At 39.8% G+C, this 17,839-nt stretch overlaps 1 protein-coding gene across 4 annotated transcripts in view; it reads right to left on the bottom strand.

Annotated features, from left to right (window-relative positions):
- The window catches only part of LOC122492676 (zinc finger protein 260-like), a 30,838-nt gene extending 19,983 nt beyond the window's left edge, over positions 1 to 10,855 (bottom strand). For 2 of the 4 annotated variants that reach the window (XM_043596164.1, XM_043596167.1), the window contains exons 1-2: positions 10,643 to 10,855; positions 8,367 to 8,429 (exon numbers count right to left, since the gene is read on the bottom strand). In XM_043596164.1, coding sequence (XP_043452099.1) covers positions 8,367 to 8,429; positions 10,643 to 10,753 — 174 coding nt within the window. In that variant the 5' untranslated portion in view covers positions 10,754 to 10,855. Of the gene's footprint in view, positions 1 to 8,366; positions 8,430 to 9,118; positions 9,222 to 10,642 lie in introns of all 4 variants that reach the window. The other 2 variants (XM_043596169.1, XM_043596168.1) reach the window with 2 other exon arrangements.
- Between the last annotated feature and the right edge of the window lie 6,984 nt (positions 10,856 to 17,839).

The raw sequence follows: 17,839 nt of genomic DNA, 5'->3' as shown, positions 1-17,839 counted from the left end.
TCCTGATGCAATTAAAATAAAATAACAAATTTGACCAAAAAAATTAAAAAACAAGCAAAGAAAACCCTCTGCAGACAGTTAAATAAAGTTAAAAACAAAATCAAAAGTAAAGAAAAATGACAACTCAGAGGGAAGTATTCACAACTTAGGTGACAAAGAAAGGGTTAATATCCCTATATAATGAGCTCCTTAAAAGGAAAAAAGCAACTGCCCCATGAAATATGGACAGGAACTGAGAAGAGAAAACTCACAGGAAGAGAAACACTAATGGCACTAAGTAAACCTTATAAAATCAAGCTCACCCTTTAAAAAGAAAAGTGAAAATAAAAATTATACCAAACAATTTCACTCCTATTGGACTGGCAGAAATCCAAAAGAATAACAGCATATAGACTTAATTTAATTTGCTGTTGACATAAAAGCATCCTGATATCCTGCTGTTGAGAATGTGAAATGATTAACCACTAAGAAGTGGACTATGGCAATAGTTAGCTAAATTACAGATGAATTTACCACTTAACGCAGAAATCCCACTTCTGGGAACCAACCACAGGGCACGCTAGCCAAAGAAAGACAAGACATAGGCACAAGGCTACATCACTATTTATATTTACAAAAGACTAGAAACCACCCAAACACTGATTAATAAAGAACTGGTTGAATGTGTTGTGATAGACTCACACCATGGAGTGGTGCAGAGCGACTGGAAAAAGAACTGGGCAATATCTCCGTATAGTGCTACAGAGTGAACTCCATAATATATTATTAAGTGACAAAAAGTTTAAGTGAGAAAATCAAGTATAATACGCGACCCACAAAGACCTACACATGGGACTGCTTAATTAAAAATAACAAAATGAGAATCACTGTATTGTACAAGTAAAATTAACATAACACTGTATGTTAATTAACTGGAATTCAAATGAAAACTTGGGGCACCTACGTGGCTCAGTTGGTTGCGGCCTGATTCTGGATTTCGGCTCAGGTCAAGATCCCAGGTTGTGAGAGCGAACCCAACATCAGGCTCTGCACTGAATGTGGAGCCTGCTTGAGATTCCCTCTCTCTCCCTCTGCCCTGCGTATGTGCGCTCTAAAATAAAAAAAAAATTTTTTTTAATTAAAAAAAAAACTTAAAACAAAATGGTCACCCTCAAAAGGGAAGGGAAGGAACAAGAAACAGGATGGAGGGGACAGAGATAGAAGCCAGACTGATTTCTGAATATGCTGTGTATTATATGTATAGTTCATCTTCAGAAAACTATGTTTTTTATACTTAAACAAAAATAATTATCAAAATGAAAACAAAACCCTAAAACAAATAGCAAATGAAACAAATGAATCTAATTGTGTCTCAATTTGATGGTACACCTCAGTGAGAAAATATCTGCTGAATTTAAGGCATAGGAATGTGACTACATATCACAATGGGAATATACCCAAAGGATAAAAGAACTGTAGAAAACAAACAAAAACAAAAGACGCAAAAAAAAACAAAAACCCAACAAATAAAAACAAAAACCTTGAAAAAAAGATTCACAAATCTGCCTACATCAAAATACAACATTTCCACATGACCAACAATACCATAAAGTTAAAAGATAGAACAAACCCTGGAGAAGATAGTTACAACGAATAAAAACAAAGATTACTATACAAAACTCATAAAGGATATTTATAAATTAGTAAGAAACACAAGAACGAAATCAAGAGAAAAATATGTAAAAATATACAATATATAAGCCAACGTTTCACAGAAGAAAACTGAAAGACAAAATCTGATAAAATAATCAGAGAAATACAAATCACAACAATAAGGCTTTCATTATCCATCAGACTGGCCATAATTTTTTAATTTTTTAAAAAATGTTTATTTTTGAGAGAGAGAGAAAGAGAGAGGGAGAGAGAGCAGGGGAAGGGCAAGAGAGAGAGGAAAACACAGAATCTGAAGCAGGCTCCAGGCTCTGAGCTGTCAGCACAGAGCCCGACACAGGGCTGGAACTCACGACCTATAAGACTATGACCGGAGCTGCAGTCAGAAGCCCAACCAACTGAGCCACTCAGGTGCCCCAAGCAATACTTTTTAAATAACAATAACAACCATCAATAAGGGGGTAAAGAACTCTGTGCTATCCTATAAGCTGGCGTGAGCAGTATGGTTACTTAGGAGACCAATCAGGCAGTACCAAGTGACAGTGCAAGTCCTTTCCTTTCATGGTCCAACAATACTAATCATGTGTGTAGGCTCTGGTGTGCTTGAAATGCTTGCTCTTATTCGGGGAGAGAAAACGTAAAATATGTTCACTGGAGAATTATACATAAAAATGAAAAATGAAAATGGCATGCCTTAAAGAAACGGACAACTAAAATGTATGGTGTCATAACAACATTAGAAAGAATTAAGTATTAATCAACTTGGATAGATCTTAAATGCAATATTAAATTTTAAACACAGAGCTGAGGTAACGTACACATCAAATGAGATACAGCCTTCAGAATTCTAAAAATCATATACAACAAAAATATATATTCCTTCATGATACATACATACGGTTGTCTCCCTACACAAATGGAATGACAAATCAATGTACATACACAAATAGAAGCGAACAGTGAGTCAGGGATGAAAAGCCAGGAGTGGTAGGGTGATTAATGGCCCCAGAGTTATTCACATCTAATCCCTGGAACCTGGGAACATTCCTGTACATGGCTAAAGGGGCTTTGCATATATGATTAAGGTAAGAATCTTGAAAAGAGATTTTCCTGGATTATCCAGATCTTGCCTGCAGCATAATGACAGGTGTCCTAACAAGCTGGCAGAGACTGGACTACAGACAGGAAGGCGACGTGAAGACAAAAAGGCAGTGATTGACGTAATGTGCTTTGAAGATGGAGGAAGGTGCCACAAGAGCCCCACCCACCCACCCTGCCAAAAAAGCAAGGAAACAGATTCTCCCTCAGAGCCTCCAGAAGATACCTGTCCTGCCACTGCCTTGACCTTAGCCCCGTCAGAGTCATTTCAGACGTCAGACTTCCAGATCTGTAAGAGGACAAATCTGTGTCGGCTCCAGCCACTACCTCCGAGGTAATCTGTTACAGCTCTAGTAGGAAATTAATGTAATAGGAAACATGGTCTGCCAAGTCAAGATTCCACGAGGGAAATCTCACTGAGAGGAGGAAGGGGCTTGTGTGGAGTCACAGGAGCCAGCAGTAGGGACCGCACAAGAGCACAGGCAGAGAGGTCGAGCAACTCGTGCCCTGCAAACGATCCCCGAAGCGGGTCTGCGTCAGGAAGGTAAGAGCGGGGAACCGCCCGGGGTTCCATCCCTCCACAGAAACATCAGAACAACGGCAACAACCATCAGAATGAATTTTATCAGACCTCTGGAAAAGAGGCAAAGGTTGACAACCACCTACCGAAGGACGGATACAGAAGGCAGCTGAAACCTGGTAGGAGACCCGTGTGGCTTTGACTTAGCCTTGCTCCACCTCAGCCTCGCAGGGGGCCCTCGTGGGCCAGAGCCGCCACAGCAAAGAACGCAAACTGGGCGGCTGTCCTCACAGAAAGTTACGGTAGCAGTGCCGAGGCTAGACTCCAAGACAAGACTATGGTGTTGGCAAGGTGGTTCCTTCTGTGAGGGAAGAAGCCGGTCAAGGCTTCTTCCGTGGGCTTGCAGGCAACCGCCTCCCTGTGTCTCATCATCTTCCCTCTGTACGCAACTCTGGGTCCAAATCTCCCTTTGATGAGGACACCAGTCATACCATATTAGGGCCCACCCTAATGATGTCACTTTAACTTGATGACCTTGGGAAAGATCCTACCTCCAGATAAGGTCACATTCTAAGGTATCGGGGGTTAGGGCTCCAACACATGAATTTGCGGGAGACACAATTCAACCCACGAACTGGCTCAGCAACAGTCTTGGAAGATGAAATCCCACATTCTTGGTGTGGATTCCTGGTGTTGGAGAGAGTAGAACAGAGCTGGTTCTCAAACAATGGGGACTGTCTGTTTTGACCTGTCTAGTGGAGACATGAAAAGACTAAGGCAAAATACTCATATAACTCTTGCACGTCACAGGATACAGGGAGGGCACCTGCTGAAAACATTTGAAGGCAAATGAACCACCAGGGGCAAAAGATAACGCGTGGGGCGAACAAGACATGCCAAAAAAGTCTGGCGAGAAACGCTGGGGAGTGGAACAGCTTGAGACTGAAAAGCTTCCTCATGTTCCTGGAAATCTAGAAGACACACGTATTCAGGACAGGGTGCATGTTCAGAAAAGACCCAATAAAGCCCCAGGCTCTCACCTCTGGTGGCCATCAGCTCTGTGCCAACAGGAAGTGAGCGCGAGGGAAGAGTTGTCAACGGCCCGGTCTCGTGCCGGTGGTGGTGGTGGTGGTGGTGGTGGTACAACCCAACACACCTAGACCCCAGCAGCAAGGACTCAGAGATTTTTGGTTTTGTTGGCCCCAGGCATTTAAGAAAATCTCTAGTTCACCACTGGGGGACACCGGGGTGGCTCAGTAGGTTAAGTGTCCAACTTGGGGTCAGGTCGAGATCTCGCGGTTCATGAGTTTGAGCCCCGCATCGGGCTCTGTGCTGACAGCTCAAAGCCTGGAGCCTGCTTCGGATTCTGTGTCTCCCTCTCTCCCTCTGCCCTTCCCCCACTTGCATGTGTGTGCACTCTCTTTCTCAAAAATAAATAAAAACATTAAAAAAATTTGTTTTTAATTACTAGTTCACCATTGGTAAATGGAATACACTTCTGTAATGAAATGGAGCAAATACAGTCTTTACAAAAAAGTCTTTCTTTACAGAAATTCATTACACAACAACAAAACTGCACCTTACCTAACAGTAACAAGCCTAAGGGGTGTGGGAGAAAAAAAATAGTCTCTTCAACAAATGACACTGGAACTGGATATCCACATGCAAATGAATGAAAATGGACCTCTCCCTCATATTATACACAAAAATGATCTCAAAACAGATCAAAGACCAAATGTAAGAGCTAAAAACTATAACTCTTAGAAGAAAACAGGAGAGGGGCGCCTGGGTGGCTCAGTCGGTTGGGCGGCCGACTTCGGCTCAGGTCACGATCTCGCAGTCCGTGAGTTCGAGCCCCGCGTCGGGCTCTGGGCTGATGGCTTGGAGCCTGAAACCTGCTTCCGAGTCTGTGTCTCCCTCTCTCTCTGCCCCTCCCCCGTTCATGCTCTGTCTCTCTCTGTCTCAAAAATAAATAAACGTTAAAAAAAAAAAATTAAAAAAAAAAAAAGAAAACAGGAGAGAATCTTCATGATCTTAGACTTGACATGGATTCTTAGACATCAATGGCAAATGCAATAAAGAAAAAGAGAAACCATAGGGGCGCCTGGGTGGCTCAGTCGGTTAAGCGTCCGACTTCGGCTCAGGTCATGATCTCATGGTCCGTGAGTTCGAGCCCCGCGTCGGGCTCTGTGCTGACAGCTCAGAGCCTGGAGCCTGCTTCCGATTCTGTGTCTCCCTCTCTCTGACCCTCCCCCATTCATGCTCTGTCTCTGGGGCGCCTGGGTGGCGCAGTCGGTTAAGCGTCCGACTTCAGCCAGGTCACGATCTCGCGGTCCGTGAGTTCGAGCCCCGCGTCGGGCTCTGGGCTGATGGCTCAGAGCCTGGAGCCTGTTTCCGATTCTGTGTCTCCCTCTCTCTCTGCCCCTCCCCTGTTCATGCTCTGTCTCTCTCTGTCCCAAAAATAAATAAACGTTGAAAAAAAAATTAAAAAAAAAAAAAAAAAAAAAAAGAAAAAGAGAAACCAGATTTTACCAAATTATAACCTTTTGTGAATCAAAGGACATGCCATCAAGAGAATGAAAAGACAACTCACAGAATGAGAAGAAATATTTGAAAATCATACATCTGATAAAAGTCTAGTACCCAATGCGGCACCTGGGTGGCTCAGTCGGTTGAGCATCCGACTTCAGCTCAGGTCATGATCTCGTGGTTTGTGAGTTCGAGCCCCGCGTCAGGCTCTCTGCTGACAGCTCGGAGCCTGGAGCTTGCTTCGAATTCTGTGTCTCCCTCTCTTTCTGCCCCTCCTTGACTAGTTCTCTGTCTCTGTCCCTCAAAAAATAAAATAAAAACATTTTAAAAAATCTAGTACCCAAAATACTAACAAAAAATCCAATTTAAAAAATGAACCAAGGATTTGAGGGGCGCCTGGATGGTTCAGTCGGTTGAGCATCTGACTTTGGCTCATGTCACGATCTCACGGTTTGTGGGTTCCAGCCCCACGTCAGACTTTGCGCTGACAGTGCAGACCTGATTCACATTCTGTCTCTCCCTCTCTCTGCCCTTCCCCCACTCTCACATAATCGCTCTCTCTCAAAAATAAACATTAAAAGAATAATGCAGAAAAAAAATAAAAATAAAGGGTGCCAGGAGTAATAATAATAATAAAAATGGGCCAAGGATTTGAACAGACATGCATGCAAAGCAGATATCTAAATACCAAACAAGCACATGAAAAGGTACTCATTAGTCATTAGGGAAAAGCAAATCAAAACCACAATGAGATATTACTTCATACCCACTAGGATGGCTAACATAAAAAGACAACAAGTGTTGTCAACAACGAGGAGAAACAAACTTGCCTACATTGCTGGTGGAAATGTGAAATTGTGCAGCCACTGTGAAAAAGTCTGGCGGTTCCTCAGTAAGGTGAGAATACAACTAACATATGGTCCAGCATTATCACTTCTGAGTAAACACCCAGAAGAACTAAAGACACGTATTCAAGCAAAACTTGCACATGAAATGTTCAGAGCAGCACTATTCACAATAGTGGAAAGGCAGAAAAAAGACCCAATGTCTATTAACCAATAAGTGGATAAACAAAATGTGGTCCATCTATGCAATGGAATATTATTCACCAATAAAAAGGAATGAAGTCTTGGTAAAAAGGCACAAACATTCAGCTATAAAATGAAGAAGGCTTGATGATCTAATGTGTAACATGGGGCCTAGAGCTGGTATCCCTGTACTGTACAATTAAAATTTGCTATGCCAGTGATACCTGGGTGGCTCAGGCAGTTAAGCCTCCGAATTCAACTCAGGTCATGATCTCACTGTTCGTGGGTTCGAGCCCTACATAGGGCTCTGTGCTGACAGCTCAGAGCCTGGAGCCTGCTTCAGATTCTGTGTCTCCCTCTCTCTCTGCCCCTCCCCTACTCAAACTCTGTCTCCTCTCTCTCTCTCTCTCAAAAATAAACATTAAAAAAAATTGTTTTTAATAATAGAACATTAAAAAAAAGTTGCTACACCAAGAAACGAAGAACTACGTGAGGTAACGGACGTGTTTGCTAACTAGACGGGAGGAGTCCTTTCACAATGTATACAAATATCAAAATCATCATGATGTACACTTTAGATGTCTTAGAGTTTTGTCAAATACAACTTAATAAAGTTGGATAAGAAAATGAAGTCTGTAACATCCTACAATACGAACAAACTTTTAAAGCATTCTGCTAAGTAAAGGAAGAATGACGTACAAAAATACGTATCATGTGACTGTATTTATATAAAAGACCCAGAAGAGGCAAGTCTACAGCAACAGAATGTATTTTACTGGTTGCCAGGGACTGAGAATTCCAGAGTAACTTTAAGGACACACCATCCATTTAGCCTACAGGAGCTCTAGGTTTTATCAAGGGAAAACAAAAACAAAAATAAATCAAGATCATCGGAAAGCTGTCTACATGGCTTCAGTAACATGGTCTCCTAAAAAAACTCATTAACTGGGCTCTGCTCAGCTCTTTGTCTTCTGCTTCCACTGAAAGATAATTACAGGCATTCTGGTTGCCACCAGAAGGTTGTTTATCATCTACATAAAAGAAACAAAAGTTGTTTTATTCACCTCTCAATGCCAGAATGTCTTTAGGCTCCAAATGGAGTCAGATTGCTTGGTGCATGATCAATGTAACAGTCTTTTTTTTTTTTTTTTTGGTCATGGCTAAAAGGTCAGAAATATTTGCAACTTAAGTTTGCTAACCATCTAATTTCATTTGAACTGTGTGTGTGTGTGTGTGTGTGTGTGTGTGTGTGTGTCTCATCAACTATGCCCTATTGATCTGTTACTCCAATGCTACTGGTCTATAGACCTCAACATCACCTGCAATCCTGTTCAAAATGAAAATTTTCAGGTCCCATTCTATGGTTTAATAAACTTTCCAGTTTTGATCTGATGTGCACTAAAGTTTGAGAACCATTGTGTCATGCTGTTTCCCTCAGGTTCATTTTATCTATTTCTACTTTTCATTTAAAATACAGGAGTCGTTACCCTCATAAAATCCATTATAAAACAAAGCATAAAATGACTTCAACAACAACTCACATAGGATTTCTTCATAATTTGCTGGTCTTTCTTGGAAAAATGTTGAAATCTCTGAAAGTATAGCTGGGATAGAAAAACAGGAATGAAGTCATTAAAGGTACAGATTGCTTTGCAGTTCCTGGATTTGCCTTCTTAAAAAGCTGCCAACATCACCAGGATAAAATGCCTCTCTATAGGCATTTTATATCCTTTTCACCTTGGAGAAGGGGCAGGAAAGGAAAGATAAAGCACCCACATGTCCACATGTGACTGTGATTTGGCCATGCAAAGCTTGGGTGTGCAATTTTTCACTGGGTGAATGGAACTCTTGTCTATTGATATTTTACAATACTGATATTTTAAAACAGTTTAAAATAATAACCCCTTTATTCTACTTCAAAGAAGTTTTAAAAATCAGAAAATTGGTTAAACAAATGACAATATGCTAAATGAAGGAACACTACACCTTCAGCAAAGGTTTTATAATAAAAGTGGTTACATGTATCTTTCCTTGTTTACTCCCCAAATTAGAGAACTCAACCAAAGCTGTGAAAAAAAAGACGGAGGCACTTTCAGGTAAGGGTACTTTTTAATTGTTTTTCTAAAATAGATGTGCACTCTGAAACGGCTGTCTTTTAAGAAATGTGTTTCCACAGTGATGATGTGGTCAGCACTGGCCTGGGTGTGGGGAGACTCAATATCTACTTTGGGCTCTGCCCCTAACACAAAACCAGGGAAATTCACTTACACCCTCAGCACCAATTTTTCCTCACCTTTTAGGAAGAAAAATAAACTCTTCTTGTACTGCTATCCTATAAAGAACTCATCCGCACACCTTTAAGTGTCAGATTCATCATGTGAAAGACAGCTCGGAATCTGGGAAGAGTGAGTGAAAAATAAAGAGAGTGGGGGATGAGCTGGGATTGGTGAGACAAGACTGACTCAGATCTGGTTTTAAGGCCCCTTCCTGCATGTCCTTGGAGCGCCTCCAATGAAGCCTAACTGTCCTCCATTGGTGCAACCCAGATGCCTCTCTTCTGAAACCTGGTCCAGACTTCCCTTCATTAGGCAGCCCTGAAGGATTCTGAAGGTGGCAACATTCTCAAATATCACTCATTCTGAACAGGCTGTGCAAACCTAGAATCTGCTCCTCTCTGGGAACTACACTGCCTCTGCTCAAAAACTCAGTCAAATCATGGAATGGTTCTCTCCAGGTAAGATTCTGTTCCCAGAGACTCTTCTTTACTTGACAAAACGTGCTTCATTCAAAGGTAGATGAGAAATGCACCTAAGGGGCAAATTCTTTTTAACTGAATTGTCACCCAGGCCCACAGTTCAACTGTATTTGTTGCTCCATGAAGGTCTCTCAGGTCAGACCTTCAATAAACTCAAATCAAGGCTTCTGAGAACAGTTACAGACCTAACTCAGAAACAATTATCCTGTCTATCAGAGGCTCTGAAGACATCTAGAAATCCCTCAAACAGAACTGCCATGGTAAGATTCAATCGTTCGAATTGTTTCTTCACATGCCAAATTACTTCTGCTAAGCGTTGTGCAGGATGCAGTGCTGGCTTTTATAACCAAGATAGTAAATTGCAAAGACCATGACATTTGGAGAAACAATTAAAATTGTCTTCTAGTTTATCTGCTAATGTTGTGACTTCGGGCATATAACTTTCCTCTCGGTCTCAGTTTTCCAATTTGTTACAGCAGGGAGAGCTATACCCACCTAAGTGAGCATAAAGTAACGAATAAGAAGTCTGTTAACCGTCGCTAATATTTACTGCTAGGCCTCTGAACAACTCCAGGAGGAAGGTGTTATGAATACCTTCAGTTTTACAGACGTAAAGTCTCAGGTAGGTTATTTCTCCCAGATGACTCTTTTATACCCGATGCGCACCCGCTCAACCCGGGCCTCCTCTCTCTGCGGCTGAGCGCACCCACCACGCATGCGCACCGGGCGCTCCTCCCGCGGCCGCACAAGCCACGCCCCGGGATCCACGCGGAATGTGCATCTTCCCCGGGGTACCTGGTCCCCGCATCCCGCATCCCACACCGGCCCCTCCCCCTAACACAAACTCTCCGGTCCCGGAGTCCCTCCACCCGGCAGAAGCCTCCCCCACCCAGTCTCTCGGGTACAACAGCCAAGGGTCCCGCCGGAGTTCGCGGGCCTCTTCCCCACGCTAGCACCAACGCTCCCGGGAGCCGCTCAGGGATCCTTTGGGAGCTCTCCAACCCTCTGGCCTCGCCAACCCTCCCACTTGGGCCGCACCAGCTCCCAGAGCGGCAAGCAGACCTGCAGGATCGTGGAGGTTCCGCACCGTCTCTCACCGTAAGCTGGAGAACCTAGAAGGGCCTGCGAAGTTCTGCCCATGCGCAGAAGGAGCCGCAGAAGACCCGTTCCCATGACCACGCGCGGCGGACTCTCAAACTTCCGGACTCCATTTCCCACAAGTCCGCTCGCTAAGGACCTGGAGAATTTTGAAAACGTTGATATTTCTTTAGCAATTCAGAGATTGTGGCAGGTGGTTGTCACTTCTGTATGCAGCCCTGTATTTTTTCAGTACCTCAGAGAAAAAGTCTTAAAGCCTATGTGCCTTTTGAACACCAAGCTACCAAAGGAGGCAAAAATGTAAATCGATGTATGTTATTAACATAAATAGGAAAGTTACCTTGAATAGTAGAAAGCCAAACGAATTAAATACTAGGAAATGCTAGCAATGAAATAAAAATAACAGTAAAAAAATATATAAAATAATAGCATTTCTCTCGGCAGTGAGGAAGATAAGCGCTGGACCCTTCAAGTATCAAATAAAAATAAATCCAGACTTCGGAAAGGAGAAACTTATTTCAAAAAGACTATTGCAATAGGAACAATGCTCTGACTTCAATCTGAAAGCATCTCAAAATTGAATAGAAAAAAGGGGCAACTGGCTGTCTCAGTTGGGGAAGCATGTGACTCTTGATCTCAGGGTTGTGAGTTCAAGCCAAATGTTGGGTGTAGAGATTACTTAAATAAGGAAATAAACTTTAGAAAAAGGTTTTTCTTTTATAGGGAGGATGGAAAACGCTCAGCAGAAATTTTTGAGAGGAAACTGGGCAAATGAGTTGGGGAGGTGAACAAAAAGCATGATGGGGTAGTCTGACATGAAATGTTCCCACTGTGGTCAGCCAACCTTGGGATGAGCTGTTCAGGGTGCATGTTCAGGGAGCTGTTCAGGCTCAGACCTGGGGACAAAACAAAATTCAGGGCTTGTGAAGGGAAGAGAGGCCTGACCAAAGTTTAGTCAAGCTAAGTCAGTGTAGACCTGACCTATAAGAAATTCTAAAAGGCCTTCTTTAGCCTGAAAAGGAAGGGCACTAGACATTAGACAGTAACTTGAAGCCATATTAAGAAATAACACCAGTAAAGGTAACTACACAGGTAAATATAAAAACCAGTATCACTGTATTTTGTGTTAGTAACTCTTTTTATTTCTCATGTAAGGTAAAAGACAAATACACCAACAATAAATGTCAAACAATACCAAGAAACACATAAATTACCTAAACTCAAGAATAGAAAATCTCAACAGATCCATAACAGACAGAGGTTAAATCAGTAATGAAAAACCCCTCAACAAAGAAAAGCCTAGGATCAGATGGCTTTACTCATAAATTCAACCAAATATTTAAAAGGATAATTAACATGAATCTTTCCAAACTCTTCCATAAAATAGTGGAGAGAACATTTCATTCATTATTATGCCAGCATTATCCTTATTAAGAAGAGACAACAAACAACAACAAAAAAGACATCACAAAGAAAAACTACAGATGAAAATTATTAGTATAGTTATAAAAATCCTTAATAAAGTACTAGCAAATAGCCCTAGTATATGAATTAGGTTAATTTTTAAGATACGAGATCAATAGTGAAAAGTCACTTGTGTTTCTGTACAGCAGCAATGGAAAAGGAAATTAAGAAATTCCATTTCCAATAGCATACAAAAGAATAAAATACTAGGAACAATCTTAAGAAAGAGATAAAGAAATTGTAGGTTGAAATCTGCAAAACATTGTTGCAAGAATTGAAGTAGACTGAAATAAATGGAAAGACATTCCATGTTCATGCTATGGAAGACTTAATGTTCTTAAGATGGCAATATTACTCAAAGCCATATACAGGTTCAATGCAATCGCTATCAAAATTCCAACAGCCATTTTACAGAAATGAAAAAACCAATTCTCAAATTCATAAAGAAATAAGCATCTTGAATAGCAAAGCAATGTTGAAAAAGAACAAAGTTGGATGACTCACACTTTGTGATTTATAAACTTACTACACAACTACATAAAAGAGAACAGTGTGGTGCTGCTTTAAGGATAGGTATATAGAAAAATAAATAGAATTGAGGGCCTAGAAATAACCACACACATCCATGGTCAATTGATTTTTGACAGTATGTATTAGCAAATAAAGACATAGATCAATGTCTTTAACTGTCTTTAGAACAGATTCAGAAACCCACACAAATACAGTCAACTGGTTTTTGACAAAAGAGCAAAAGCAATTTAATGAAGAAAAGATAATTTTTCAACAAATAATGCTAGGACAATAGGACAAACATGCAAAACAAATGAATCTAGACATAGAATTTACACTTTTCACAAAAATTAACTCAAAGTGGATCATAGACCTAAATGCAAAATCGCAAACTAAGAAACTTCTAGAAGATAGCAGGTGAAAACCTAAGAGACCTCAGGTTTGGTGATATATTTTTATATACACTACAAAACAATCCATGAAACAAAATGGATAAACGGGACTTACTGACATTATAAACATCTACTCTGTGGAAGACAGAGTAGTCCTAAGAGAATGAAAAAACAGACAACAGATTATAAGAAAATATTTGCTAAACACACATTTGATACAAAATTTGCAAAAAAAATTCATATCTAAACCATACAAAATATTCCTAAAACACAATAAAAAATGAGCAATCCACTTATTGTATATTAAAGTATATTATAAGAAATAACAGAAATGTAAGGATTTAAAATACCACATAATAATTCTTATGACATGTAAGGTTGGCAACATTTTTGAAAGTTATATGAAAAGTTAAATTAAACAAATTGACATTATTTATTTTTGAAGGAGACAGACAGAGCATGAGTGGGGGAGGGGCAGAGAGAGAGGGAGACACAGAATCTGAAGCAGGCTCCAGGCTCTGAGCTGTCAGCACAGAGCCTGATGCAGGGCTCAAACCCACAAACAGTGAGATCATGACCTGAGCTGAAGTCGGATGCTTTACTAACTGAGCCACCCAGGCACCCTGAGCTCTTTTTTCATATGTCCTCCTTTTGTAATCTAATGATATTAATAGAAGTTTACGTGCTTTCATCATTCATTTAGTATTTTAGTTGCCCTCATCTTCAACCCATGAGCTCACCTTTTTTTTTTTTTTTTTGAGTCATCAGATTTCCTATACTATCACCCTCTGCTATTTTTCTAATGAAAAAATTCAGGACTAATACTTTTTATGTGGTGTTCCAATAGAAGAAAAAAAGGAAGACATTTTTTCATATGCTATAACCTGTATGAAACTTGAAGACATTGTGCTAAGTGAAATAAGCCAGTCATAAAAAAACAAAGACTGTATGATTCCAATTATAGAAGGTCTGTAAAATAGTCAAATTCATAGAAATAGAAAGTAGAATGGTGGTTGAGGGGCTAGGGAAAATGGGGAGGTGTTGTTTAATGGGTTTAGAATTTAAGTTTTGCAAGACGGAAAAGTTCACTCCCCAACAATGTGAATATACTTAAGACTACTGAACCATACACTTAAAAATGGTTAAGACTGAGGGACACCTGGATGGCTCAGTCAGTTGAGTGTCCGACTTCAGCTCAGGTTGACCTCATGGTTTGTGTGTTCAGGCCCCATGTTAGGCTCACTACTGTCAATGCAGAGCGTGCTTTGGATCTTTTGTCCTCCTCTCTCTCTGCCCCTCCCCTGCTCATGCTTGCTCTCTTTCAAAAATAAAACATTTTTAAAAAAATGGTTGGGGCGCCTGGGTGGCGCAGTCGGTTAAGCGTCCGACTTCAGCCAGGTCACGATCTCGCGGTCCGTGAGTTCGAGCCCTGCGTCGGGCTCTGGGCTGATGGCTCGGAGCCTGGAGCCTGTTTCTGATTCTGTGTCTCCCTCTCTCTCTGCCCCTCCCCCGTTCATGCTCTGTTTCTCTCTGTCCCAAAAATAAATAAAAAACGTTGAAAAAAAATTTTTTTTAAAAATGGTTAAGATAGTAAATTTATGTTACATGATTTTTTACCATGATTTTAAAAGTTATGCAAAAATAAGCTTTTATATGTAGCAGTCCCCCACTTATCTGCATTTCCTTTTCTGTGGTTTCAGTTACCCATGATGTATTATCAAAAGGTCAATGGTAACCTAATGCTATGTCACAATGTTTATGTCATTCACCTCATTTCATCTCATCATGTGGGCATTTTATCATCTCGCATCATCACAAGAGGAAGGCTAAGTACAGTACAATAAGATATTTTGAGAGAGACCACATTCACATAACCTTTATTATAGTATATTGCTATAATTTTTGTTTCATTATTAGTTATTTTTGTTAATTTCTTACTGTGTCTACTGTATAAATTAAACTTTATCATATACATGCATGCATACAGAGGAAAAAATTAGTATGACTAAAGTTTGGTACTGTATGTGGTTTCAGGTATCCACTGAGGGTCTTGGGACATATATCCATGGTGGAGGGTGGACTACTGTACCAGAAAAACAAAATATGTTTGTAGTAAGCTCTAGCGCAAACAATAAGGAAATAACTCAAAAGTTATTATGAAAAAAAATCACTAAGGAAATTGAAATGCCACATTAGAGAATATTCACTTAATGCAGAAAATAGTAAAGAAGGAGTAGGTTAAAAATTAGATATTTAGAGGAACCTGGGTGGCTCAGTTGGTTAAGCATCTGACTTCAGCTCAGGTCATGATCTCACAGCTCGTTGGGTTCAAGCCCCACGTCAGGCTCTGTGCTGACAGCTCAGAGCCTGGACCCTGCTTCAGATTCCATGTCTCCTTCTCTCTGCCCCTCCCCCACTTATACTCTGTATCTCTCTGTCTCTCTCTCAAAAATAAACATTAAAAAATTTAAATGAGATATTTAGAAAACAAAAAAATAAAATGGCAGATATAAATCTAACTATATTATAATAACACTAAATATAAATGGATTAAACAATATAATCTGAAGTAAGTATTTGTTATATAGGCAAAAAAAAGCAGTTTCCTCCTATATGCTATCTACAGGAGACATATTTTAGATCTAGGCTATAAATAGATTTAAAGTAAAAGGATGGAAAAGTTGTATCATATAAATAGCAGTTTCAAAAACGTTGGAGTGGCTATACTAACATCAAATAAAATAGACTTTGAAGCAAAAAATGTTACTAGACATAAAGAGGGGCATTTTATGGGCCAATCCATCATGAAAATATAACAATTATAAACACATATACACCTAAAAACAAAGATCCAAAACACATGAAGCAAAAACTGCAAGGTTTGAAGGGAGAAACAGACAACTCAAAATAGTAGTCAGAGACTAATATTCAATATCTCACTTCCAATAAGATACAACTAGGCAGAAGATTAACAACAACAAAAAAGAAGACTCGAACAGCACCATGAACCAACTACACCTAAGAGATATCTATAGAACACTCCATCCAACAACACCTGCATACACATTCTTCTTAAGTCCACATGAAACATTATTCAAGATAGACCATATGCTAGGCATAAACAAACCTAAGGAAATTTGAAAGGATAGAAATAATACAAAGTATGTTCTCTAACCACAATGGACTGGAACTATAAGTCAATAACAAAAGGAAATCTGGGAAACTTACAAATAGGTAGAAATTAAACAACATACTCCTAATAACCAATGGTCCAAAGAAAAAAATAAGAAAGAATTTATATCATACCTTGAGATGAAGGAAATTGAAGATACAACATTACAAATATATAGGATGCAGTTAAAGCAGGGCTTAGCGAGGAATTTATAGTTGCATATGCCTATATTTAAAATAAGAAAGATCTCAAATCAATAAACTAAACTTCCACATTAAGACATTAAAAAGAGGAAGTAAAATAAACTTGAAGCAAGTATGAAGAGTTAATAACAAAAGATTAGAGTACAAATTAATAAAATAGAGACTAGAACAACAGTGGAGAAAATCAATGTAACCATAAGCTGGTGCTTTGAAAAGGTAAAAAAAAAATTGGCAAACATTAACTATACCGATGAGAGGGGAGTGGACAGAGGAGAAAGTGGTACTCAAAGTACTAGAATAAGAAACGAAAGAGTGGACTTTACTACCCACCTTACAGAAACAAAAAAAAAAGATGGTAAGAAATAATATGAGCAATTACATGCCAATAAATTAGATACCTTAGTATGAATGGGAAAATTCCTAGAAAGGCGTAAAGGACCCAAACTGACTGAAGAAGAAATGGACAATCTGAGTAGACCTACAACATGTAAAGACACAAAGTCACTAATCAATAACTACCAGCAAGAAAAGCCTAGGTCTAGATGGCTTACAAGTGAATTCCACCAATTCTTTGCAAACACTTCACCAAAATAGAGGAGGATGGTACTTTTCCCAACTCATTCTATGAGGCCAGTATTATCCTATCAAAACCAAAGCCATGACAAAAAAAAAAAAATAGGGGCACCTGGGTGGCTCAGTCGGTTAAGTGGCTGACTTCGGCTCAGGTCATGATCTCATGGTCCATGAGTTCAAGCCCTGCATCAGGCTCTGTGCTGACAGCTCGGAGCCTGGAGCCTGCTTCAGATTCTGTGTCTCCCTCTCTGTCTGGCCATCCCCCGTTTGTGCTCTGTCTCTCTCTGTCTTTCAAAAAAGAATAAATGTTAAAAAAAATTAAAAAATAAAACAAGACAAGAATCTTTTATGAATTTGGGCACAAGAATCCCCAGCAAAATAATAGCACACTGAATCCTGCAACATACAAAGACATTACACATTGTGATGAAGGGGAATTTTTCTCAGGAAAGCAAGGTTGGTTTAACTTTCAAAAATCACATGATCATCTCCACAGACACACAAAACAACGAACAAAACCCAATATCCTTTCATAATAAAAGCACTCAACAAATGAGGAATAAAAGGGAATTTCTTCAATCTGAGAAGGATCACCCAGGAAAATCTACAGCTAATAACATATTCAATGATGAAAGACTGGATGCTTTTCCAACAAGATCCATTAAAATTCAAGGACGCCAGTTATTGTCAGTTTTATTTAACTTTGTACTAGACATTTTAGCCAGGGCAATTAGACAAGAATAAATAAAAGTCATCCAGATGGGAAAGTAAGAAGTAAATCTCTTTTCATCCAAGATGACATTATCTTGTTTATATAAAATCCTAAAGAATCCTTGAGTTCAGCAAG

This window comes from Prionailurus bengalensis, chromosome D2 (genome assembly GCF_016509475.1).
Source record: "Prionailurus bengalensis isolate Pbe53 chromosome D2, Fcat_Pben_1.1_paternal_pri, whole genome shotgun sequence".
Lineage (NCBI taxonomy): Eukaryota > Metazoa > Chordata > Mammalia > Carnivora > Felidae > Prionailurus > Prionailurus bengalensis.
This window is presented reverse-complemented; position numbering and strand designations above follow the sequence as displayed.